This window comes from Pseudorca crassidens, chromosome 1 (assembly GCF_039906515.1).
Source record: "Pseudorca crassidens isolate mPseCra1 chromosome 1, mPseCra1.hap1, whole genome shotgun sequence".
Lineage (NCBI taxonomy): Eukaryota > Metazoa > Chordata > Mammalia > Artiodactyla > Delphinidae > Pseudorca > Pseudorca crassidens.
The window spans coordinates 93,866,245-93,892,233 of NC_090296.1; the positions used below are offsets into that span (position 1 = coordinate 93,866,245).

At 33.5% G+C, this 25,989-nt stretch overlaps 1 protein-coding gene across 4 annotated transcripts in view; it reads right to left on the reverse strand.

Moving 5' to 3' along the window:
- Positions 1 to 25,989, reverse strand: part of TRPM7 (transient receptor potential cation channel subfamily M member 7) — a 120,948-nt gene that overhangs the window by 46,185 nt on the left and 48,774 nt on the right. For 3 of the 4 annotated variants that reach the window (XM_067746824.1, XM_067746830.1, XM_067746811.1), the window contains exons 10-19: positions 23,987 to 24,059; positions 22,099 to 22,199; positions 15,027 to 15,161; positions 11,613 to 11,666; positions 8,915 to 9,055; positions 8,491 to 8,625; positions 7,625 to 7,905; positions 6,373 to 6,601; positions 5,131 to 5,286; positions 4,910 to 5,053 (exon numbers count right to left, since the gene is read on the reverse strand). In XM_067746824.1, the coding sequence (XP_067602925.1) occupies positions 4,910 to 5,053; positions 5,131 to 5,286; positions 6,373 to 6,601; positions 7,625 to 7,905; positions 8,491 to 8,625; positions 8,915 to 9,055; positions 11,613 to 11,666; positions 15,027 to 15,161; positions 22,099 to 22,199; positions 23,987 to 24,059 (1,449 nt within the window). The remainder of the gene's footprint in view (positions 1 to 4,909; positions 5,054 to 5,130; positions 5,287 to 6,372; positions 6,602 to 7,624; positions 7,906 to 8,490; positions 8,626 to 8,914; positions 9,056 to 11,612; positions 11,667 to 15,026; positions 15,162 to 22,098; positions 22,200 to 23,986; positions 24,060 to 25,989) is intronic. The other variant, XM_067746819.1, reaches the window with a different exon arrangement.

The window sequence follows — 25,989 nt, forward strand, 5'->3', positions numbered from 1 at the left end:
TCAAAGTGATTAACATAACCAAGCTGGTGCAAATGATTTTCAACGCTTGATTTGGATATTTTGAATATGTCAGCTATCTCCCATGTGGTATAACGTTGATTGTTCTCGATGTCTTGATTTGATCATCATCAACTTCAACTGTCTACCTGACCATGGAGCATCGTCCAGCGAGAAATCTCCAGCATGAAACTTCGCAAACCACTTCTGACATATTCAATCAGTCACAGCACCTTCTCCATACACTGCAAGAATCTTTTTTTGCATTTCAGTTGTTTTTATCTTTCTTGAAACAATAAAACATAATATGCTGAAAATGTTGCTTTTTTTCTTCCGTCTTCAATATTAAAATGGCTACACAAAAATTCACCAATTTTGATAAGCTTTTTTTAAATGCACGCTGATATGACAGCTGTCACAATACAGCCTAACAAAATTGTTTTGAATGAAGTTGAAGACAACTAAGTGCTACTACAGCCATCTTACAGAAAAGACCCAACGAATTTTTTGGCCAACCCAATATTTTCTTAGCTCCCAATCACTGAGGTTGAATCCCAAGAAATGTAAACAAATATGGAAAACATTCTCCCTAGGTAAGAGAACATCCCACCTTTGAGACTCTTAACAAGAAAGGTTATAAGGAGATGATAAGGAACAATATATAATAACATTTGAAGAGTCATTTCATTTCAGAGGAAAACCCAGACTCTCTGACCCTTGAACAATTGTGGCTGAGAATTCTCTCATCGTTTTCCTTGCCTCTACCAGTTTTAAAATAAGCCATATCTTTGATTTGAACTATGGTGGAGTAGAGAAGTAAACTGCAATATGCAAAGAAAGAAGAAAGAAATTCCTAGAGCCACCTGAATTGTCCATTTTTAAATAGTTGTTCATACGAATGCAAACATATGAAACCTATGTTATTTCCATTAGTGGAGACAGAATTTGGGGATTATATTAGGTAATTCAGATTTACAATTTCAACATCTGAACAAGATGGAGCAAGAAAATTTTCGTATTGGAAAGGAAGCGTAATGAATTAGTCTCAGGTTAATGGGTATGTGTGTAGGTGAGAAAGCAATGGTTGAAGGAACAAATTCTCAAGTGTTCATATTAGCATAAAGTTAACAGAGAACTAACATTTGCATACTTTGGCAATTCAAAAAAAGCCTGATAATGATGAAAATGAAACACAACAAACATGACAACAAAAACCAAAAACAACTTAAAAGTTTTCCTGGGGAGTAAAAACTCATTCACTCGGCCCCTGGAAAAAAGTAGGCACCAATCTCATGTGTTTCTCAGATGGAGTCCATTCCTCTATGGACATGTATGCTCTTTAACCTGGTAGTAAAATTTGTTCTTCCACTGGCAAGGGAAAAACCAATTATGTGACAGATAACCAAACATGTACTATGATTAAAGAAATAAGCTATCATACCACTGAAAAATAAAACTATATGAATAATCTAGATTACTTTTCACCATCAACTAACACTGCAGAAAGGTTTATTTCCAAAATTTTAACATTATCTGCAAAATCCAAAAGCACGAAGAAATTATAATTGTGTATCAGAGAACGTACTATTCTTTTAAGTGGAAAATGGATTTCCAGTGATCTAAGTTATATCAAGATTAGTATGGACTCTAAACCAAAGGTACCCTTAAAGCCTATCTTTTAAAAACATTTTGCTGGCTCTGCGGGGACCTGGGCTCCAGCTCCATTCCGGGCGGGGGGTGGGGGGCAGTGAGGGTGGGGCCGCTCCGCCCTCAGTCATTTGGGGGAGAGTGCAGAATGCATGGCCCCATCCCTAGAGGGTTCCTGGAGGGGGTGCCCCAAGCCGGAGGTGGGGGGCGGGCACCCACTGCAGCCACAGCCCCAGCCAAATAATACCTAAATGTTGGAGTTTGGAGCAGAGAAAGGTTTACTGCAGGGCAATGCAAGAAGACTGGTGGCTCATGCCCCCAAAAACCCAAACTCCTGAAAGGGTTTCAGCAAAGCATTTTTAAAGGCCAGGAGCTGGTTATTCCTGGGACAAAGGATGAGAGAAATTGGCCTTTTCAGCATTTCAAAGTCAATTATGAAAGTTCGGCTTGTGGGTAGGAGCTGGTGAGGGAGATGTGCTGACACCTTTGAAGGTATATTCTCAAGATGCTGATGTGTTTCTTCAACATAATATTGATGAAAAAACAACCCAGAGCAGGAGGAAGAACAGGAGGAAATGGCAGCTTCTCAGGGACTGCTGACATTCCAAGATGTGGCCATAGATTTCTCTCAAGAGGAATGGGAATGACTGGACTTTGATCAATGGGAATTGTACAGGGACAGATGTTAGAGAGCTATAGGGATCTGGTCACCTTTTTGGAGCAAAAAAAGGATCTCTAGGATGTAAAGGAAATGGAGACAGTAGCCACATACCCAACTATGTCTTCTTACGACACCCAGATTTTGATGACCACAAAGTAGGCACGGAAGATTTATTCCAAAAAATGCTGCTGGGAAAACATGAAAGTTGTCGACTTGGAAATTTAAACTGCAATAAACTGTGTATGGTCTTAACCAAGAGCTCTATTTTTCAATAACTACAACAGCATTTATAATGGAACAACAAGCTATCCCTGCATTGAATCAGACAATAACTTTGACCAAGACTCAAGTCTTATGAAACATCAGGGCACTGAATTTTCAGAAAACCATTCTAAAAGTAATAAATACAGGAATGTCTTTTATCAAAGCTCAAATATTACTACATATAAGAGGATTCATATTGGAGAGAAGACTTACAAATGTAGTGAATGTGATAAAGGTTTTAATCAGTCTTCAACATCAACTTACTCAACATCAGAGTATTCATACTAGAGAGGAATATTACAAGTGTAATAAATGTAGGAAAGTCTTTAATCAATCATTAAATCTAAGTAGACAAAGGAAAATTCATACTGGAGGGAAACTTTATAAATGTAAAGACTGTGGAAAAGCCTTCAAATGGTGCTCAAAACGTACTCAACATCAGAGAATTCATACTGGGGAGAAACTATACAAATGTAAAGAATGTGGCAAAGCCTTTACCCAGGGCTCAAATCTTAAGCAGCATCAGATAATTCACACTGCAGAGAAGACTTACAAAAGTACAGAATGTGGCAGTACCTTTAATCAGCATTCATATCTTATTCAGCAGAGATCTCATACTGGAAAGAAACCTTACAAATGTAGCAAATGTGGCAAAGCCTTTAACTGGCTCTCAAAAACATCAGAAAATAACAGTAGAAAAAGTAGAAAAAAACCATAATAGCAAAAAACATACAAATGTAGAGAATGTGACAAAGCCTTCAACCAGACCTGTTACCTCGCTCAACATCAGAGAATCCATAGTGGAGAGAAACCCTACAAATGTAATAAGTGATGAAAGACATCAGTCCTAAATGTATCCTTCAGAAAACACCTGAAGAGTTCACAGTGGAAAGAAACTTGAATGATGAAAAAAATGTGAAAGTACTTAATCAAAAATCAAATCTAAACAAATATCAGAATACATAGTAGAAAACATTAAAGTCAGTAACTTTTCTGGCGTTACTCTAATTGAGAATATTACAGAAAATAATCTAAAGTTAAAACACTTATAAAATTTGTTTGTGGTATTGATCACAGGATCACAGGGAATGATGTTTGGGCAGATGTAATTATTATCAGCATCTTTTTTATACTGGCATTATTTGAGATTATTTGAAAATAATATTAGGTAGGAATCATTTATTTTTACTACTCCATGGATGTTTAAAGAGCCTGTAATGTAAAATGTACAATGAAAATCTAAATGGAGATGACATCTGTCATTGATTTAAATCATTCCTATAGATCACCATTAGTTAAGTGTTCAGGGAATCATTCTTTGTATTAAAGACAGAGGATCACTGTAAATTTTAAATAGTTGTGACCATTTGCTTTTAGGATAAAAGGATGTTAATTCATTAAAATCTTGATAAACATTCATTAAATCAACAGAAAGTCATGAATATAAGTTGGCATATTTGAAACAAATACATCTTCATCAATAACTAAGAAAAATACAGGTAACCCTTCCATAAGAAGTTATAAAATTACTGTACATCCATGTTTACTAAATAACTAGGCTTCTTTGTGTAAATCAAAAAAATCACAATTCTCAGATCATTCTATCCAAAGAACAAGAATTCTTCTGAATTACTGTAATCTGTATTTTGATAGAGAATCATAGATGGATTGTTAAAGGTTTATTTAGACCATGTAGGAACTTAATACGTTAACTAATAAAACTGAATGGTTTTTAATGTGGTAAAAACAATTTTTGCTCAATTTTAAAATATACCATGTTACTAATTCAAAAAGATACATGCACCCCAATGTTCATAGCAGCATTATTTACAATTGCTAAGATATGGAAGCAACCTAAGTGTCCATCAACAGATGAATGGACAAAGATGTGGTAAATATATACAATGGAATATTACTAAGCCATAAAAAAGAATGAAGTTTTGCCATTTGCAGCAACATGGATGGACTTGGAGGGTATTATCTTAAGTGAAGTCAGACAGAGAAAGACAAGTATTGTATGATATCACTTATACGTGGAATCTTAAAAATACAACAAACTAGTGAATATAACAAAAAAGAAGCAGACTCACAGATATAGAGAACAAACTAGTAGTTACCAGTGGGGAGAGGGAAGGGGGGGAGGGGCAATATAAAGGTAGGGGATTAAGAAGTACAAGCTATTAGGTATAAAATAAGCTACAAGGATATATTGTACAACATGGGGACTATAGCCAATATTTTATAATTTTATAAATGGAGTATAACCTTTAAAATTGTGAATCACTATATTATACACTGTAACATATAGTATCAATTATACTTCAATAAAAAAAATCATACCGTGTTAAACCAGAATTTTACAATTGGTGCATGATAAAAGGCATAAAACTTCCGTGTGATTGGAAGCTTTTTTGATTTTATTTGTATCTCCAATTCATTCTTCCCTTCATTCCTGTCCAATATTCTTACTTCTTTAAATACTTCCTAAAATAAAAAGAACATTTATTGTACATTTATTCACAACAAATTTATATTTACTTTAAATTTTTTCTCCTCCTTACCATGGGAATCTCTTCTGTTATGTTTTGAAAGTTGTTCTCACTATCTTCCATTGTCATTTGATGAGCATCTTGAGATTGTGGAATATGAGACATTTCAGCCTTAGTTTTATATTCTAACATTAATATGGCAGGTGGAACTAAAATGCTTAGTATGACCTAAAAATTTTAGAAACACAAAAGTTTACATTTTAAAATTAATGGCCTTCAAGAATATAATAAAGGCAATAAAAAGGTATACAATCTCCTGATTATTAGTTAGCCATTTTTCCCCTGGTGGTGCAGGGAAAAAAAACTTCATTTTACTTATATATAAAGAGGCCAGGTTGAATTGTTTTAAAGAGTAACAAAACATTTGAGTATTATGATATAAGGGTATAGAAAAGATTTAATAATTATTATACACTTGTCCTGTTAAAAAATCAGGTTACAATTTGTTCAGAAAATACATTTTTGTCTAAATAAAATGTAAGCCTTATGAAGTTAATATGTGCTTAATTTTATCCTAAATCTCTCTGCAAGTGTTCCATGTCACAACGTGATTACTCAGCTTGTGCCTCTATAAACAAAAAGGTTTATTTCCAAAATTTTATGTATTACCTGCAAAATCCTCAAGCACAAAGAAATTATAATTGTGTGTCAGGGTTTCTATTATAATTGTATATCAGGGTTAATCCTTCACCATTATTTTTAGTATATGATCAGTATTTATTATCCACTTACAATGATCAGTGATTAAACTACTTGCCTGATTTCTGCCTTCTATATTTCTATACCTTTTTTCAGACATAAAATAACAAAAAGGAAAGTTTAAAGTAAAGTCTCTCACTAATGAAACTGAAAGTACCAGACAACATTTTACCCCAATTTTTAACCATAAAAACCGAGCAGATCCAATATACTTCAAGCAAATTAAAAGTAACAGATTATTAAGTTAGTAGATAGGTCCTGAATTTTAGAATTTGGGAATCATCTTTTCATAAAGCAACAACTTTTTTTTCATGGCTGCTATAAATGCCAATACTCCCATTTGTTGCTCTCATGCTCCTGGCTCAGACTGGGGAAACAATCACTATACACCACACCTGAAAAGGATTCAGAGTGAAGACTAAGAGGGATAAAATGCCAACACCGCAACCCCTACCACCCTCACAAATCAAGGCGTTTTACTATACAGCTGAGCTAATTCCTCTGTTCTTTTTTATCTAATCACACACTTTATATTAAATTATTTCTAAGGTATACCTTGTACCAGGAATTTTTCCTCATATTCAGCCTTCCCATCCACATATCAGATAACAACATTTGTGTACAGGTGTGGGCTACAAAAGGTCTAAGTCTTGAAGAAACTGCTAACTTAAGACAGGTGGAATTACTCCAATTTTTCAGTTCGTAAGTGAGCAATTTCATAGCCATGGTTTCATCTTGTCTGAAGGATTGCTCTAATAATTCAACTGCCAGTTGACCAAAATCACTATCAAAAGATAAAAGCCAAAACATATTCAGATTACCAAATTGCAGTTTTAAACCATTATCCTTAAGTCATTCATAACATGTTCCAGTTTTTAGTATTTTCACACACACACTTAGGGAAATGTGAGGCATCAGAATCATAGTAGCCCTACGTTTTCAGATATCCACTACTATGTGAAAATCACAAAATATTAAAATATGCCACATTAGGAACAAGACTGAAAATGTGACTCCGGAGCACTTTCCCCTGGTCCTAGAAATAAACCTATAGACTCACAGGAAACCAAAACTGACAATATTCAGATGCTCTGTTCAGAAAGTCTCTATATAATATTTCAAACACAGAAGAGGGTTGGTACCCAGTAGAGAGGAAGAATAATGTGAATAGGGACTAACCTAATATGAAGAACATCTTAATCTTAAATCCCTGGTAACATGATCACAGGATCTCTATTTGAGTTATTTCCAGTAACAACTCTTACTCTCTTCCAAAGACAGCCCATTTTTGGGGAATGTGGTCCTATTCTCTATTATAAAGCTTCCTACAAACTACCTTTCTAGCTTAATATTCTATTACTCCCCTAAGTAGACTGTAAAACTTGTGAACTATTTTATTCTTCTACGTATGTAGTCCCACCAGCTGAAATGCCCTTCCAGCTGAATTAAATTTATTTCCTTAGACTACAGCTCAAACCTCACTTTCTTCCTTTCCCCACCACTTCAAATGGAACTTTTCCTAATCTAATTGCTATTATGTACAACTAATTATTAAACTGATTTCTGGCATTTCTTCTTTCTTGTTGAGATATTTAACTCTTGAACTGCAAACAATATACATGCCTAGGCAGCAAAGTTTCTTTTTGAGTTTTTTAAAAAAAACTTAAACATTTAGAAAGTGGGTTTCTCTTAATTTTTCCAGTAAAATTATAATATGTAACCTAATTAGTGCATGGCACTATAATCTCCACTTAAACCCCCTCTATTTTGTATTTTAAAATGTTTCAAATGATAAAATGTAACTTACTTGGAATATTGTTTCAATTCCTCTGAAGTATCATCTACGAGGTCACTCTGCTTTGCTTCATATGCCATTGAACGATAGATCTTACAGGCAACTAATGCTTTAGCCATTGATTCTTCACCATGCTGCCACAAAAAACGGGCCATGACCTGCCTCTTCATAAGGCAAGCCCAAATTAGCAGTTCATTAAGTGGATAAGGAAAGCGCTTGGTTTCTGGATCATCAATATCTACAATTTCATCTTTGGTTCTTTTCTTCTTTCCTTCTTCCACAGCTGTATCAATCTTTAAGAGAAAATAAATGTTATAAGGCTCATCAAAATAAGGCCATAAGACATTCATGTGAGAATTTTAATAAAATACCCTTTATTATTCAATTTCATACAGCTGCACAAATCAAAATAGCATAAATTTTACACACTTGATTTTTATTATAGCTATTCATTTTGTAGAAATGTCATTTCCAAAAAAATGTCTTTGCAACGAAGTTTTCCAGGATTAAAGAAAGGGCCTAAATATTTCAACTAATATCCAATAAAACACAGTATTAATGAAAGGAAAGTTTGGATAACACCTCTGTCTTGCATGTTGTTAATCAAGTAAATATGGAATAAAAGGAGGCAGTTAAGCAATAATCAAAGCATCTAAAAATTCTGGTCATTATCATAGTTAAATACTAAAAAATAACAGAATTATTAACAATGAATATCTTTTGGCATATAGGAAAATGAAGAATCAAGGATATAATACCATATCTAAAAACAAAAGATAATTCTTACTAAAACAAGTAGTTTTTTGCTTCATAATACTAAGTAATTTAGAAAGAACAAAATGTGAAAGCCAGAAAGGGTAATATTTAAACAAATATACCTTTGGTCGGTAGGGCTGTGCTGTTTTAATGAAATGATTATGCCTCATTTTTTCCTTTTTATCTGCTCTATTGCCAAAAGATTCCTGACTCTTTCGCAATTGAGGAGTGCTGCTGGAGGTATTTCTGCCAGACCTCTGAAAACAAAAGCTTATTAGATTTTATAGATTTAAATACGCTGTTATGCTATAAAAAAATCAGTTTTTACTCATGTATGTATATATAAATATGTGTACGCACACCAAAAAAAATATATAGTTTCTTCAGGATTTCAATTACAAAATATTTCTAAGTACTCTTAGTTTAAAATCTCATATTTTTAAGGCAATCCCACTTTTACCATTCTAAGTAATTTTTAACTTTTAAAGTGTGTAAGTTCATTTTAAAGCACATCTATAGACTTCCCCCCAAATATTAATTACATACCCGATTATTTCCACCAAGACTATTATATATTAATCGAAAACGTTTCCGAGTGTAGGTGCATCTATAGGTTCCTCCCATAAGATATTCAATAACAAGTCCTATATCAATTAGAGTGATCTTATATCCTGGAGGAAGATTCCCCTGAAAACAAAGCATTAGTTTTAAAAAGACAAAATAGTATTTCTCAATATTTCCATGCCATGCCTAGAAATGTGCCTACTACTCTCCAAAATAACAAATGTTTACTTGTTACAGGAAGCTGGAGTTGCCAGCAGCTAACTTTACAGAAGAAGGGAGTGATTTGTTTCTGTTTCCTTTTGTAAGAAGAGAGATTCTGAAGTTTTGAAGTCCCAACGGTGTGGCTCAGGACAGGAGTATGGCTTACAACAGGAAGATAATTCGATCTCTCCACTGTACTAATACTTCACACACACAGGCAAAGAAACCTCTAAGTGCCAAGTATGCTGTTTCGCCGTGGCACATAAGTTGCATTTTCCTGCATAAATAATGCTATAAATGTTTCCTGAGGGGCCCATTAATACTTATAAATATTTTTAACCAAAATTATATTGGCCATATTGTAGATTACACGTTTTTATAGCCTTGACTAGAATTCAACTGCCGCCTATAACATTGTTCAGAGATAAAAATTCATTTTCCCAGGGTATCAATTTACAAATGAACTTTTGGAACATAATCCATTTGTGAGTTTGGAAAGACAGTTTCAGAATGAATTATTGGTTAAAGGGTTTAATCATCAGATGAGTTATATATGTTAACCAATTCTGCCCTCTTACACCATCCATCACCATTCTTTTCATTTCCCTAATTATAACTTCATGAACTTAGTACTTTTTAAAATGCTTATACTTTTTATATTTTGGCTGCATCTGTGAAGTTTCTAATTTCTAGATACCTATATTCTTTAGATCGCTAATTTAAAAACTAATCAAAAAACATATTTTCACCTTAAATACAAGATTTTTGTTTTTATTTCATCTTAAGCAATCTCAAAATATGCTCTATGATTAAGGATGTCAGGTATGATAGATATTTTAGTTTTATTTTTTTTTTAAATCTGACAAATACCCTTATGTTATGAATTCACTTGTATGGGAAATACTTAATTTAAGGAAAATAATGTGAGTTATCTAAAAAAAAGATAAGCAATTTCTCAAGCTATACAAATAACTCTTAGAAAACTCATTAATTTGAATTAGAAAATATTCAATTACTGCTTTTACTTCAGGATTTTTCACTTATGCAAGTAGAAAAACTGGGCTTATTATTATAGCCATCAATGTAAAAGAAGTTAACATATAACAAATCTCCTATGTGAGGTTCCCAGAATTAATAACTATAGTTCTGCTAAACCACATAAGTAAATCATAATGCAAATGTGTTTAAGAAATCCCTGGACTGAAGGTCTCCCTCATTATTCAAGCTTTCTGGGAAGAAAAAAAAAAAAAAGAAAGCTTTAGTTACTTCAACAAAACAAACAAAAATTAATGTGAACTGTCCAGAATAGGAAAATCCACAGAGATAGAAAAAAATTAACAGTTGCTTAGGGCGGGCTCAGAGGCAAGGAGTAGACAAGTAGCAGGAATGGGGAGAGACTGCTAATGGGTATGAAGTTACTTTGGGGGGTACTGTAAATACTCTAAAATTGTGGTGACGGTGGCACTACCCTAAATATAGAAAGTCACTGAACTATATATACACTTCACATGGATGAATGTTATGGTATGTGAAATACATTTCAATAAAGCTACAAAGAAAAGCACATGGAAAAAAATAAAAAAAATTTTAAGTATGACAAAGTCTAAGTTCTTTCTATGAAATGTTAGTTTAGTATTAAACATATTACAAAACACAGAAAATGACATTTCTATCAAGTTTTCCATTTTTTAATAGTATACCCACACTTAATGGCAAGTAAAACATTTGAATGAAGAATTCTAGAAGGAAAGCATTTCAGTTCAGAAACTTTAAAAATAATTCAGTTAACTAAATATGAGTACTTTTTCATCAAGGGAAATAAAACTATTGGATATCAATAGTTTAAATTGTTATAATTTTTAAATAAGCGTTTAAAACTATTAATTCACAGAGAATTCAGTAGAAAAGAAGAGGAATATCAGTGTATCAAATTTAGTCACCACAGAATGGCTTCAGACCATATGAGAGCCTTATATATGAAATCACTACCAATACTGAATATAAAAGAAGGGGGAAGAGGGAGAGAGACAGAGATGGTGGCGGGGGGCGGGAGAAAGACATACACAGAAAGAAAGACAGAACATTTACAGCCTTTTTATTGGCAAAATCTGCCATTGAAGATCACCAATCTGTGTTTCTCTCAATGTCCTTTACATGCCCAGGGAACAAATTTCTTCTTAACACAGACAAAGAAGACCTTCCTTTATGAACAAATGAGCATTAAGAAATTCATCATACTGTATCCTGGATGACTAGAAGCTCAGATTTTAATTTCATAAACTTTCCTTTCTCTTGATTTCTGATACATTATGCTCTTTACTCCTGTATTACTACAAATTTATCCCTTATTTTAATCTCGATCTAAAAAAAGTCACTTTATTGCTAATTTTAAGATGCACTGAAATGCTTTCTAGAAACAGATGAAGTATAAATGACTTTTTAAAAATAACATTTTTCGAAAACAAAAATAATCTTTTACCTGTTTGACATCTCGAACAAGATGAAATAGCATTGGATTAGTTGGGCCTTGTTTCTTTAAGGAGAAAATAATTAGAGCAAACTATTATTTTTCTTCTAAAATAACTTAAACAACTTCCTTTTTGTTACAGGACTTTTGTTCTTACACAAATTATATTGTTTTTGAGTTATACAAGTTCTGTTCATAAAATGGAACAAAGAAAAAGATGTAACTATTTCATGTTGTCATATTTACCTTTAACAAGATATATAATTTCTTATGCTCTTACATTTTTACTTATGCAAAACACAAAAGCTTTTCTTTTCTAAAAGTCATGCAAACATTGCAAGCTTCACAATTATATGTTAAATTTAATTTATATTTCATTGATAATGGAGGCATACATTCTCTTTCCTCTTGTTAAAATGTCTGTACCTCTGTTTCTGCCACTAATCATCAAGCTGTAGCAATACATTAAATATTTTGGGTAACAAACTTTTAACATTTATATTGGCCATCTTTTCCCTATTATCTTAATTCTATTTAAATATAATATTACAGTAGACTAATGACAAGTTTCATTTTTACATTAATCTTATTTTGATGGTATCCTGTATTTTGAAAAAATACCCAGGAGTATATGTTCCCCCATCAAAACTGAGATAAATGGGCCAAAAAGATATTCTTCTAAACTTTTTGGACAGTGCTCTGACCTATATGAAATTTACTGCAATTGATTCTATGTAGCACAAATCAAGAGAATTATTGTCAATACTTTAAATCTATTGTTTAAAAGAAATACCAAATGAGATTTTTCTCCCACCACTGTGTTACTGTTAATTTTTATGAGGTCATTGTAGTAATCAATTCAATGTACTTCTCCATTTTGATTACATATACTTGGTAATACATTTTCAAATCTAAGTGGGTAAACTTATTATTCCTTTGAAAACAATATTATTTTCTTTGATTTTACTGGCTTTCAAATTCTATATAATATCTAAAGATGGCTATAACTGATACTGCATTCTTTTTACAGTATTTAGTCTACAGACTTAAGAGCTGAGTTCCCTCAGCTCATTCTCCCCTGTAAGTTAATTTTTTTTATTTAAAATGTCATTTATTTTTAACATAAAGAAACTTAGTAGAAATATTTACAAAAAATTGGTAATATTTTAGTGCACTTAGCCTTACAAAATATTTACAGCTCAAACATTTCTGAAATGCAAAGGATTATAAAAAATAAAGACAGAAGGCCTGTAAGTTAATTTTTTAAAAATAAATGTGTCTTCTAAGTGAATGTGAATTATTTCATAGTTTTTAAGTATTACGAAGCTTCATTGTATTTTCTCTAATAATATATAATCAGAGAGAAATGCAATTTTTGTAATTCTATTTTATCTTAATTCATTAATGTTTATTCATTAAATATAACTTCTTAGTAAAAAATAAGTATACTTTAACACAGCAGTTCTCAAAAGTACAATCTGGGGACTCCTGAAGGCCCCCAAGACCCTTTTAGGAGGCCCACAAGATCAAAAGTGTTTTCAGAATCATGTTAAAATGTTATTTGCATTTATTCATTCTCATTCTCTCAGTGTTCAGTGGAGTTTTCCAGAGGCTTCATGATGTGTGATATTAAATTCAAAAGCAAACATGAGAATCCAGCTGCCTTCTATGAAACCAGACATTAAAGAGATTTGTAAGCCATAAAAGTATTCTACTCTCCTCATTAATTCTTTTTTGTTTTCTTGGGAAATGTTATATACATTAACATGTAATGGATTTATTATTTGTATTGAAGTACAAATTAATAAATATTTTTAAAATTTCTTGGTGTTACATTCCAATATGGTACATATCAACACACATAAGCAAAACCTCTCTAGAACAGCTCTTTGATGTCCTCAATAATTTTATGTAATAGGATCTTGATAACAAAAAGTTTGAGAACCACTGCTTTACCATGTTATATATAATCCCTTAAATTTAAAAAATTTTATCAATAATTGATGCTGAATGTTAACTATTATCTTAATAACTTTGAGTTATACAGTTAAAAAAATTACTTTCCTTGCTAATGGGATCAATTTTTATTTTTAGTGTTTTATATTTGCTTTACATTTCAGGGATAAACCTTACTTCGGCACAATGAATAATTTTTACATCTATTTGCTAGAGACAGTAGAACGCCAACAAATCCCTACTCAAAGGAAATTTACAATCCACAGTAGAAGACATAACTGTACTTAACAAACTGCACCACTGGGCTTCAATGTAGTACTGCCTCGGCATTTTAACTAGGTTCCAAACAAAGAATAAAATCCAGTAAGTGGGTAGTAGTAGCTGGAAGAAAAACACATACCAGCACTGTGTAAACAATTAATGCTTTTTTAAAAAGTTTATATTTTGGGGAAATAGTACGTAGATGACATAGTTGAAATATCCACTATGCGGAGGTGGGAGATAGGAATTAAAAGGCCAAGTGAGAGAGATAGCTGAGGCACAATTTCAAAAGCTGAAGAGCTCTGAAAATCAAGCGAAGGGTTTGAGTATTATTCTATACATACTGGGGAGCCATCAAAAGTTTTTAAACTGGGGAAAGATATGATAAAATATGTCACTATAAGAATATTTAGGTTAAAGATTTGAAAATAGACAAGGAAATGAGATTACTGAAGTAGTATAGGCTGGAAATGATTGAGTAGTACAAAGACATTAGGAATGAAAAGAAAGAGATAAATAGGTAGAAACTGATAAATAAAAGTAAACAGCTTTGCAGAGAAGTCAAAGTTAGAAAGCTAGGATTTGGTCCTAGTACTCCTCAAGGTATACTTCTATTAGTAATGAAAAACCATTAAGAAGAGTAGTATTTACCCTCTCCAATGTTAGTGATATGAAATTTGAAACAAAATGAGAAAGGCTTTGTAAAAGGAATAATTAGTTTTCAGGAGCTCTTTAAAAGAAAAATTGAAAAACAGTACGTAAGCTGAAAGTACGACACCACAAGGTCAAAATCATGAATGTAAACAACAAAAAGGAGAAAAGAAAAAGCAATGTGTAATTTCTCCATTGGTCAAAGGAATCAAAAGAAATTTGGTGTAACAAATGACCACCAAGAAAAAGAAGAAATATAATGACTCTATAATTAAGAACTTGATCTTATAGTTTTAAAAAGGGTTGAGGTGAAGGAAAGGGTTAACACTAACGACATCTCTTTCCTATGTGGCTATGGTGACAGAGAAGGTCTCCAGAAACAGGGAAAGGGTTTCAGACTGTCATATAAACAATCTATACTAAGACTGGCTGTAATTTTTCCATGTAATCCAGCAAAATATTAAAGGTTTTACCAATAGGAATGAATATACTCAGGTAAAATGACACTTTCCAAAGATGATAAAGCTTAGTCCACAAAGAATTTTAACATACACTTACAGTGTTGTAAAGTTCTTCCAGTCTAGGAATGGTAAGGAATTTATGCATGCTTACTCCATTTTCAATAAGAAGTTTTACAAATGCAACTCTATCCATTACAAGAGCATCAAGCATAGCTTGTTCCAAGGATCCAACCTAAAACAGTATCAAAATTAATAAAATTATACAAACAGTTCTACATGCAAGTCCTTAGGATTTATACATATTTGTTCCTAAACAGTTTTAAAACAAAATAAAAAAGATGCAAAGTAATAAAAGGCTAGGACTTAAGGTATATAGGGAATAGATAAAAAGACCTCACTAGGGTAGCATTCCCTAAAAAACATTCTGTAGGACAGCAAGGGTTACGTGGGGGTGAAAACAAGAAAGAATCCACCATCAAGTAAATTTTGGGAAAAATACCTTAGAGCAATGGTTCTCAGTGTTTAAGAAAGGTTTTTCAGAGGGATCATTTCAATAATTGGGGGCCACTACTACATTTAATGGACACGGTCAAAAGATACCAGAAATCATGCAATATGCCAGACAATGTCACTCAAAAAGGAATTGCCTTGTATCTCATACAACTTTCTATTATCCTGTTAGATTCTCACAAATGAAAATCCAGTAATTCTGCTTTACATATAAACACAAAGTATTCTGTCACAAACTTTCCAAAAATACAACTACTATGTAAGTCAGAAAAGATTGTACTTAGTTTTCTTTAGAACTTTAACAGAAACCATTCACCGTCAGAGAAAAATCATATCTCTTAACAGCAATACAACATGCGGTACTGCAGTTTAATATAACACGCGTATCAGTCAGCATTTGTAGCGCTCCCTTGTAAGTTTTTAGAGACACTTTTACAGACTTCAACAGACACTGAATCAAACACTCTAAAATCAGTAAAGACACAAATACAGAAATTTCACTGAGAAGCATTATAAAAGTCATCTTATTAATGTAATAATATTAGTATGTTTAGTATTACTGATATATTAATATTTTAATAATACCTCATTGCTTCTGTAAAATTTTAAATATTTTGGTATCATAGGATAAAAAACTTTGTGAAAATCAATACCAGAATCACTGGGTTTGGGCTTCCCTGGTGGCGCAGTGGTTAAGAATCCGCCTGCCAATGCAGGGGACACGGGTTCGAGCCCTGGTCTGGGAAGATCCCACATGCCGTGGAGCAACTAAGCCTGTGCGCCAAAACTACTGAGCCTGTACTCTAGAGCCCATGACCCACAGCTACTGAGCCCGCGTGCCTAGAGCCCGTGCTCTGCAACAAGAGAAGCCACCGCAATTAGAAGCCTGCACACGGCAAACGAAGAGTAGCCCCCACTCCCCGCAACTAGAGAAAGCCCGCGTGCAGCAACAAACACCCAACGCAGCCAAAACTAAATAAATAAACTAAATAAATTTTTAAAAAATCATTGAGTTTTTTCACCTCTTGTTTTTAAATCTTTATTGTCTTCAAAAGTTTACCATACAACTATACAACTTCTCTACAGCAGTTTCTATTACCATTTCTTTACCCAACCTACCCGATTTCCATTACTTTGCAAAGGATAGGGTCTCCAAAATCTTTTTAGCATACAGACTAAATGCACGCCTTATGCATGATGGATGATGATCAGACAGCAGATATGTTTTCTGTCATTTTTTTTTCACCACTCAGTTCTATTTCATAACAAGGAAAATATTTTGGCATTGCACTTAAAAACAAGGCACAACTAACTTATAAGAATGTAATACTTATTCAATTTCTCATATATTGACAGCCTATAATTGATCATGGCATGTTATTCCTATTTTAGTTAAGATTATCTCCTACTTTCTCGTATCACATACAAATCTGATTTGTTATTAACTTATTCTAACATTAACAACATTTACTCTATTGCTCAGTTGGTCTTCTCTCCTTTCTTTTCTTATCCTGTACTTGTAAGGGGTGTTCTTCTGTTCCCCATGGGTTTTAAGTTACTAACAATAACATTCCTGTATTAGTCTGGTTAATTAAAAAAATCATCACCAAAACCTATGTCAAGGATCTTACCACCTATGTTTTCTTTTAAAAGTTTTATGGTTTCAGGTCTTATGTTCAAGTCTTTAATCCATTTTGAATTAATTTTTTTGTGTGGTATAAGACAGTGGTCAAGTTTCAGTCTTCTGCATGTGGCTGTCCAATTTGCCCAACATCAATAATTGAAAACACTGTCCTTCTCCCATTGTATATTCTTGACTACTCTGTCGTAAATTAATTGACCATATGTGCATGAGTTTATTTCTGGGCTCTCTATTCTGTTCCACTGACCTATATACCTATTTTTATGCCAATACCATACTGTTTAAATTACCATAGCTTTGTGACACAGTCTGACATCAGGAAGCATAATGCCTCCAGTTTTGTTCTTCTTTCTCAAGATTGTTTTGGCTATTCAGGATCTTTTGTGGTTCCATACAAATTTTAGAATTGCTTGTTTTATTTCTGTGAAAAATGCCATTGGAATTTCGATAGAGATTGCACGGAATCTGTAGATTGCTTTGGGTAGTATAGACATTTTAGCAATACTAATTCTCCCAATCAATGAGCACAAAATATCTTTCCATTTCTCTGTATCTTCTTCAATTTCTTTCATCAACATATTATAGTTTTTAGTTCACAGATCTTTCACCTCCTTGGTTGAATTTATTCCTAGGTAATTTATTCTTTTTGATGCAATTGCAAGTGGGATTGTTTTCTTAATTTCTCGTTCAGATATTTTGTTATTAGTGTATAGAAACACAACAAATTCATGCATATTTATTTTGTATCCTACAACTTTGCTGAACTCATTTATTAGTTCTAACAGTTTTTTGGTGAAGTCTTTAGGGTTTTCTATACATAGTATCATGTCATCAGCAAAGAGTGACAGTTTTATTTCTTCCTTTCCAATTTAGATGCCTTTTATTACTTTTTCCTTCCTAACTGCTGTGGCTAGGGCTTCCAATACTATGCTGAATAAAAGTAGCAAGAGCGGGCATCCTTGTCTTGTTCCTGTTCTTAGAGGAAAAGCTTTCAACTCTTCACCATTGAATATGATGTTAGCTGTAGGCCTTTATTATGTCATATATGCCTTTATTATGTTGAGGTGCCTTCCCTCTATACCTGCTTTGTTGAGAGTCTTTATCATAAATGGATATAGAATCATGTGAAATGTTTTTTCTGTATCCACTGAGTTGATTATACGATTTTTATCACCGTTTTTCTTAATGTGATATATCACGTTGACTGATTTGCAGATCCCCGGAATAATCCCACTTGATTATGGTATATGGTCCTTTGAAAGTATTGTTGAATTCAGTTTCCTAAATATTCTGAAGATTTTCAAAAGATGTTGTCTGAGGGTATGGATTCCAGTCAGTCTGAATCTGGATGCTGAAATACTCCCCTTAGGGACCCTGATAGGTAACTGCACATTCTCCACTACTGGGAGCTAGTAAAAATACAATACGTTGCTTGAACAAGCAGAAAGGTTTGAGAGAGAACAAAAAGCTGAGTCAAGGTTGATTGACAAGGCTCATCCCCTACACAAGGCTACTTCTTCAAGACTGGAAGAGGTGGTTATTTCATCTACTGTACAGAAACCAAAACACAGTCAAGTAAAATGGAGAAACTGAGAAATATGTTCCAAATGAAAGAACAAGATAAAACCTCAGGGAAAAACCTCAATGAAATGGAGATAAGTAATTTACCTGATAAAGAGTTCAAAGTAATTATTATAATGATGCTCACCAAATTGTGGAAAAGAATGAACACAGTGAGAACTTCAACAAAGAGATGGAAAATCTAAGAAAGTACCAAATAGAAGTCACAGAGCTGAAGAATAAAAAACTGAACTGAAAAATACACTAACAGGGTTCAAGAGCAGACTAGATGAAGCAGAAGAAAGGATCTGTCAACTTGGAGACAAGGTAGTGTAATTCACCCAGAGTAGCAAAAAGAACTTTTAAAAAAGTTAAGTTAGCTTAAGGGACTTATGGGACAACATCAAATGGACTGATACATTTTAGGGTTCCCAGAAGAAGAGAGAGACAAAGGGGCAGAAATTGTATTTGAAGAAATAATGGCTGAAACTTCCCTAACCTGGGGAAGAAAACAGACATCCAGATACAGGAAGCTCAGAGAGTTTCAAATGAACCTATAGAGACTCACACCAAGACACATAATTGAAATGCCAAAAGTTAAAGACAAGGAAAGAATATTAAAAGCAGCAAGAGAAAAACAACTTGTTACATACAAGGGAACCTCCATAAGACTATCAGCATATTTTTCAGCAGAAACTTTGCAGGCCAGAAGGGAGTGGCATGATATATTCAAAGTACAGAAAGAAAAAACTTCCAACCAAGAATACTCTACCTGGCAAAAATTCTTATTCTGAATTGAAAGAGAGAAAGACTTTTCCAAACTAGTAAAAGCTAAAGAGGTTGATTACCACTAAACCAGCCTTTCAAGAAATGTTAAAGGAGCTTCTTTTAAGCTGAAAAGAAAGGGTGGTAATTAGTAACAAGAAAACACATGAAAGAAATCTCACTGAAAAGGTAAATATATAGTAAAAATAGTAGATTAATCACTTATGAAGTTAGAATAAAGGTTGAAAGACAAAAGTAGTAAAAATAGCCATGATTACAATAATTAGTTAAGAGATACTCGAGGTAAAAAGATGTAAACTGTGACATGAAAAACAGAAAAGAGGAAAATAAAAATGTTGAGATTTAGAATGGGATCAAACAAATGGTTATCAACATAAAATAGACATTACAGATATAAGTTATTATATGTAACCCTCATAGTAAACACAAAGCAAAAACCTATACACAAAAGACAAATACACAAAAGACAAAGAGAAAAAAATATAAGCATATCACTAAAGTCATCAAATCATAAAAGAAGAGAGCAAGAGAGAGAGAAAAAAGGAACAGAATGGAACTACAAAAACAGTCAGAAAACAATTAACAAAATATCAGTGAGTACATACTTATAATAATTATTTTAAATGCAAATGGACTAAGTTCAACAATTCAAACACACAGAGTAGCTGAATGGATAAAAACACAAGACCTATCTATACGCTGCCTATAAGACACTCACTTTAGATGTAAAGACACACATATAGACTGAAAGTGAAGAAATGGAAAAGGATATTCCATGCAAATGGAAACCAAAAGGAAGCTTACTTGTATCAGACAAAATAAACTTTAAAAAAAAGACTGTAATAAGAAACAAAGATGGATGGCACATAATGATAAAGGGGTCAATTCAACAAGAAGATACAATATATGTAAATATTTATGTACCCATCATAGGATCATATAAATACATAAAATAAACATTAACAGTCTTAAAGGGAGAAACAGACAGTAATACAAAATAATAGAGGACTTTAATACCCACTTACATCAGTGGAGAGATCATCCAGACAGAAAATCAGTAAGAAAACATCAGCCTTAAATGACACATTAGACCAATGGACTTAACAGATATACAGAACGTTCCATCCAAAAGCAAGAGAATACACATTCTTCTCAAGTGCACACAGAAAATTTTGCAAGATAGACCATGTTAGACCATAAAACAAGTCCTAATAAATTTAAGAAGACTGAAATCATGTCAAGCATCTTTTCTGACCACAATGGTATGAAACTAGAAATTACACAAAGAAAACTGGAAAATTCATAAATACATGAAGATCAAACAACATACTACTCAACAACCAATGGGTCAAAGAAGAAATCAAAAGAGAAATTAAGAAGTACCTTGAGAGGGCTTCCCTGGTGGCGCAGTGGTTAAGAATCTGCCTGCCAATGCAGGGGACACGTGTTCGAGCCCTGGCCCAGGAAGATCCCACATGCCACAGAGCAACTAAGCCCGTGCACCACAACTACTGAGCCTGCACTCTAGAGCTTGCGTGCCACAACTACTGAAGCCTATGTGCCTAGAGCCCGTGCTCTGAAACAAGAGAAGCCACTGCAATGAGAAGCCCGCACACTGCAACGAAGAGTAGACCCCGCTCGCCGCAACCAGAGGAAAGCCCACGCACAGCAACAAAGACCCAACGCAGCCAAATAAATAAATAAATAAAAAGTACCTAGAGAGAAACAAAAATGGAAATATAACATACCAAAATTTGTGGGATGCAGCAAAAGCAGTTCCAACAGGGAAGATCACAGCGATAAATGCCTACCTCAAAAAACAAGAAAAGTCTCAAATAACCTAACTTTACACCTCAAGAAACCACAAAAAGAAGAACAAACGATACTCAAAGTTAGTAGAAGGAAGAAAGTAACGAAAATTAGAACAGATATAAATGAAACAGATTGAAAAGACAACTAGAATGAAACTAGTTCTCTGAAAAGATAAAATTGACAAACCCTTAGCTAGACTCAGGAAGAAAAAAAAGAGAGGACTCAAATAAATAAAATCAAAAATGAAACAGATGTTACAACTGATACCACAGAAATACAAAGGATCATTAAGAGGTTAATATGAATAATTACATGCCAACAAACTGGACAGCCTAGAAGAAACAGATAAATTCCTAGAAACATACAACCTATCAAGACCAAATCATGATGAAATAGAAATTCTGAACAGTCTGATTACTAGTAAGGACCAGACAGCTTCACTGGTGAATTTAACCAAACATTCAAAGAACTAATACCAATCCTTTTCAAACTCTTCCAAACTCATTTTATGAGTCCAGCATTACTCTGATACCAAAACCAGACAAGGACCCCAGAAGAAAAGAAAATTACAGGCCAACATTCCTGACAAACACAGATGCAAAGAGCACTATTTCTAAAACTTTTTTCAGTTACAGGATTTTTAAAGATCTATACCCTATAAAAAACACAGTTTTTATCAAGAGGCAAATAGAACTTATTAAATCCTAAATGGATCTGAATGTTGCAGAAATGTTTGGCTACAGTAAGTTTGCACTTTTGACTGACAGGTAAATGTCAAGTTAGGTAACAGTTGCAGCAAATACTTTGATATTAACTTAGCTTAATTAAATTATACTGTTTATATAGATTATTTACATACCAGCCACTGCTGTCCATAAACAAATACATGATTTTTGGCAATGTCAACTCTATCCCATGCCAATGTAAGGATGAGCTGGTCAAATGCAGATGCATTAGTGCCTAATCAAATAAAGAAAACAGTCGACAAGTTCAATTAATTTATCTCCATAAAATATGAACACTTATTAATTCCCCTCCTCCCCCTTTAATTACACAGCTGGTGTCAGTCACTATTCAGAGGTAGCCTGCCTCAGAAAGATAAGGTTACCCCAGGGTTGAGGACTTTTATTTTCCAACTATAGAAAAGACACAGCCTCATCCATCGCAAACAATTCAGAATGCACAAGAATGAATAGAAAAGAAAGATGATCTGTTTCTATCACAGCGATAGTATTGACTGTTAATATTATGAAAAATATCCTTACAGGTGTTTTCTGTGCATATATAAGTTCATACATATACTTTTAATTGTTTATGCAAAAGCAGGTCATACTATACAAAATACTCAGCCTGCTTTATGTATCATATTTAGTTTTCAATAACAGTACATACAGATGTACCTTATATATATATAAATACCTTTTAAAGGTGAACTAAAATTTATTCAACAAATATTCTAACTAGTGGACATTTCACGTTATTTTGAATTTTCTGGTGAGTGTATCTTTGTGCACATATTTAACAGGATGAATCCGTAGAAGCCAAATTGCTGTGTAGAAGGGTATATAATTTAAAGCTTTGGATACACTGCCAAAATATATTACAGAAAGGTTATACCATCCATCAGGAGTATACAAATACCCAGTAGGAGGATAAAAAGCTTTTTTTTTTTAATTTATGTTTTTTTTTAAATTATAACATCTTTCCATCATTTCCACATTTCCCCCAAGTATTTGTATTCTGCTAAAATCTTTTACTTAAATTTTGACTCATTTTTCCATGAGGTATTCATCTTTTTATTACTAATTTACAACACCTTTTTGTGATCCTTCCACATTCCTGTTCTCAGTTTTCTCATCTATAAAATGAGGAAAATAATAGGAAATCTTCCTCTTAGGGCTGTCACAAGGGTAAACAACATAAACCACTAAAGCACAGTAGCTAGTACACAGAAAGTACACAGCAAATATTAGGTGCTCTCTTTTTATTTTTTATTTTTATGCAATCGCATTTATTGATCTTGCCCTTTATGGTTTCTAGGCTTCCTATTACTTATGATCTCTTATTCTCAGATGATGTAAATATGTTATATTTTATTATAGTATTTTTCAAATGTCTGATCTATTGGCAATTCATTGTAGTCTAATATTTGGGAAATTCTTGTGAATGATAAGATAGTGCCCTCTTGCTCTGCTTCTGCCACCTCACTGCATATTGGACTTTCAGGTACTCGGACAGAACAACATTTTAATTTCTAATTTTTGAAAAGATTTTTCACTACAGTATTGTTTGTCTTATCAGTTAGATGTCTTTGGAAAGATAATAAGAGGAAAACAATTCAACTGCATGTGCATTAACCCCTTAGTCCTAGAAGATACCATTAGTTTTCTTTCCAAATTTTCCTCCCTAATGAAAATAGCACATTTAAGAATGCTATCCTTAATTTCTATTAACTAATACTCTATTACTTTTAAACACTTATTTTTCAGCCAATTAAAAATGTGACATGTTTGACACATTCTTAACAGGATAATTAAATAGGTCTAATGGCATAAATCCTGGTATGAACTTTTTAAAAAGTTATAAGATTAAAAACAAAAGCAAATTTGTCAAAGAAAGTGAACACTGTGTCTTTTTCAAAGAAAAACTATTGAAAAATTCAGTTCTCAAACATTTAGTCAAATTAAAAAATCCTAACTTATATAAAAACACCATGAATGAAAGACCTAACAAATTTTAAGTCTTACCTTTAAGCAGTGCAGTAAGTATTGCTACATCTATATCTTGATGTTCCTCTGATCCAATGTGGAAAACAGTAATCTATTTAAAGATCAATTCATAATATTATGCCTTTATATTTTATAAGCTAAGACATAAGGCATATAAATCGCAAAGTAACTGCAAACTACTTGGCAGATATAGTTTTTTTGAGTCAGGAATAATTTCATTACAATCAAAACACAGAAAATTAAAGAATTTGTATCATTTACCAAATAAAATTCAAGTAGGGACTTCCCAGGTGGCACAGTGGTTAAGAATCCACCTGCCAATGCAGGGGACATGAGTTTGATTCCTTGTCCAGGAATATCCCACATGCCGCGGAGCAACTAAGCCTGGGCGCCACAACTATTGAGCCTGCGCTCTAGAGCCCGTGTGCCACAATTACTGAGCCCATGTGCCACAACTATGAAGCCCGCGCGCCTAGAGCCTGTGTTCCGCAACAAGAGAAGCCACTGCAATGAGAAGCCCACACACTGCAACGAAGAGTAGCCCCCACTCGCTGCAACTAGAAAAAGCCCACACGCAGCAACGAAGACCCAACGCAGCTAAAAATAAATAATAAATTTTAAAAAAATAAAATTCAAGTATATTCAAAATGTTTGGTTTCATATTATATTAATTTTTTATATATTTTATGTCCATTACTAGAATAAGCAATTTATGAGCTAAGGCTATAGATTACTAATCTGGGTAAATCCTGCTGTTTCTTCTGCAGAGTGGACACTTACTCAGTTCAAGTAAATGTATGTGTTCTTGAATGAGAAGTGTTTTGTTGAATCCTTTTACTGGAAATTTATTTAAAATTATTTGAAACATAATACCATTAGAGAGAGGTTTTCATTTAATAACCTTTTCATAAAATAAAAGTCTATTGTTATAACCCCAATACGAATTTTTCAACTAACTTCATTTCACAGTATACAAAAATGAAATGCATGAAAGAAAACAGCAGATCAAACCATGTTATCATCCACCTACTTAGAGAACTGTTAAAATTTTTTGTCTCTGTAAACTTAAGCCCATGTCTAGATGACTGAAATTAAGCAACACTGGTCTCTATTTTTTTTTATTGGAGTATAATCGCTTTACAATATTGTGTTAGTTTATACTGTACAGCAAAGTGAAACAGCTATACGTATACATATATCCCCTCTCTTTTGGGATTTCCTTCTCATTTAGGTCACCACAGAGCACTGAGTAGAGCTCCCTGTGCTATACTATACAGCAGGTTCTCATTAGTTATCTGTTTTACACATAGCATCAATAGTGAAGCAGCACTGATCTTTAATTTGAGCACTCACTCAGAGGAAAATAGGGTTTTTTCCTCCAAATATATTTTAGAGAAGCCAATAATAACTCTTTAGAGTTCTTCCTTGATCCTGAACATAATCTACTGAGGCTTAGTTATGAAACTTTTCCAAAAATAGAAGTGTAATACATGTCTCCACACCATATAAAAACTATATTCTAGGGGCTTCCCTGGTGGCACAGTGGTTGAGAATCCGCCTGCCAATGAAGGGGACATGGGTTCAATCCCTGGTCCGGGAGGATCCCACATGCTGCAGAGCAACTAAGCCCATGCGCCACAACTATTGAGCCTGTGCTCTAGAGCCCATGAGCCACAACTACTGAGCCCACGTGCCGCAACTACGGAAGCCCGTGCACCTAGAGCCCCTGCTCCACAACAAGAGAAGCCACCACAATGAGAAGCCCGCACACCACAACGAAGAGCAGCCCCCGCTCACAGCAACTAGAGAGAGCCCGCGCGCAGCAACAGAGACCCAACCCAGCCAAAGTAAATAAATAAATTAAATAAATTAATTTAAAAAAACTCTATAATCCTTCTATGCTATCTCTTAGCTTGAACAAAATTATAAATGACATCTTTACATGGTTAGAAAAGATTTTAAAATTTTAAATCCAAAGTTTTTAAAAAAGTATTTCTCCAATTGGGAATTCTCTGGAGGTC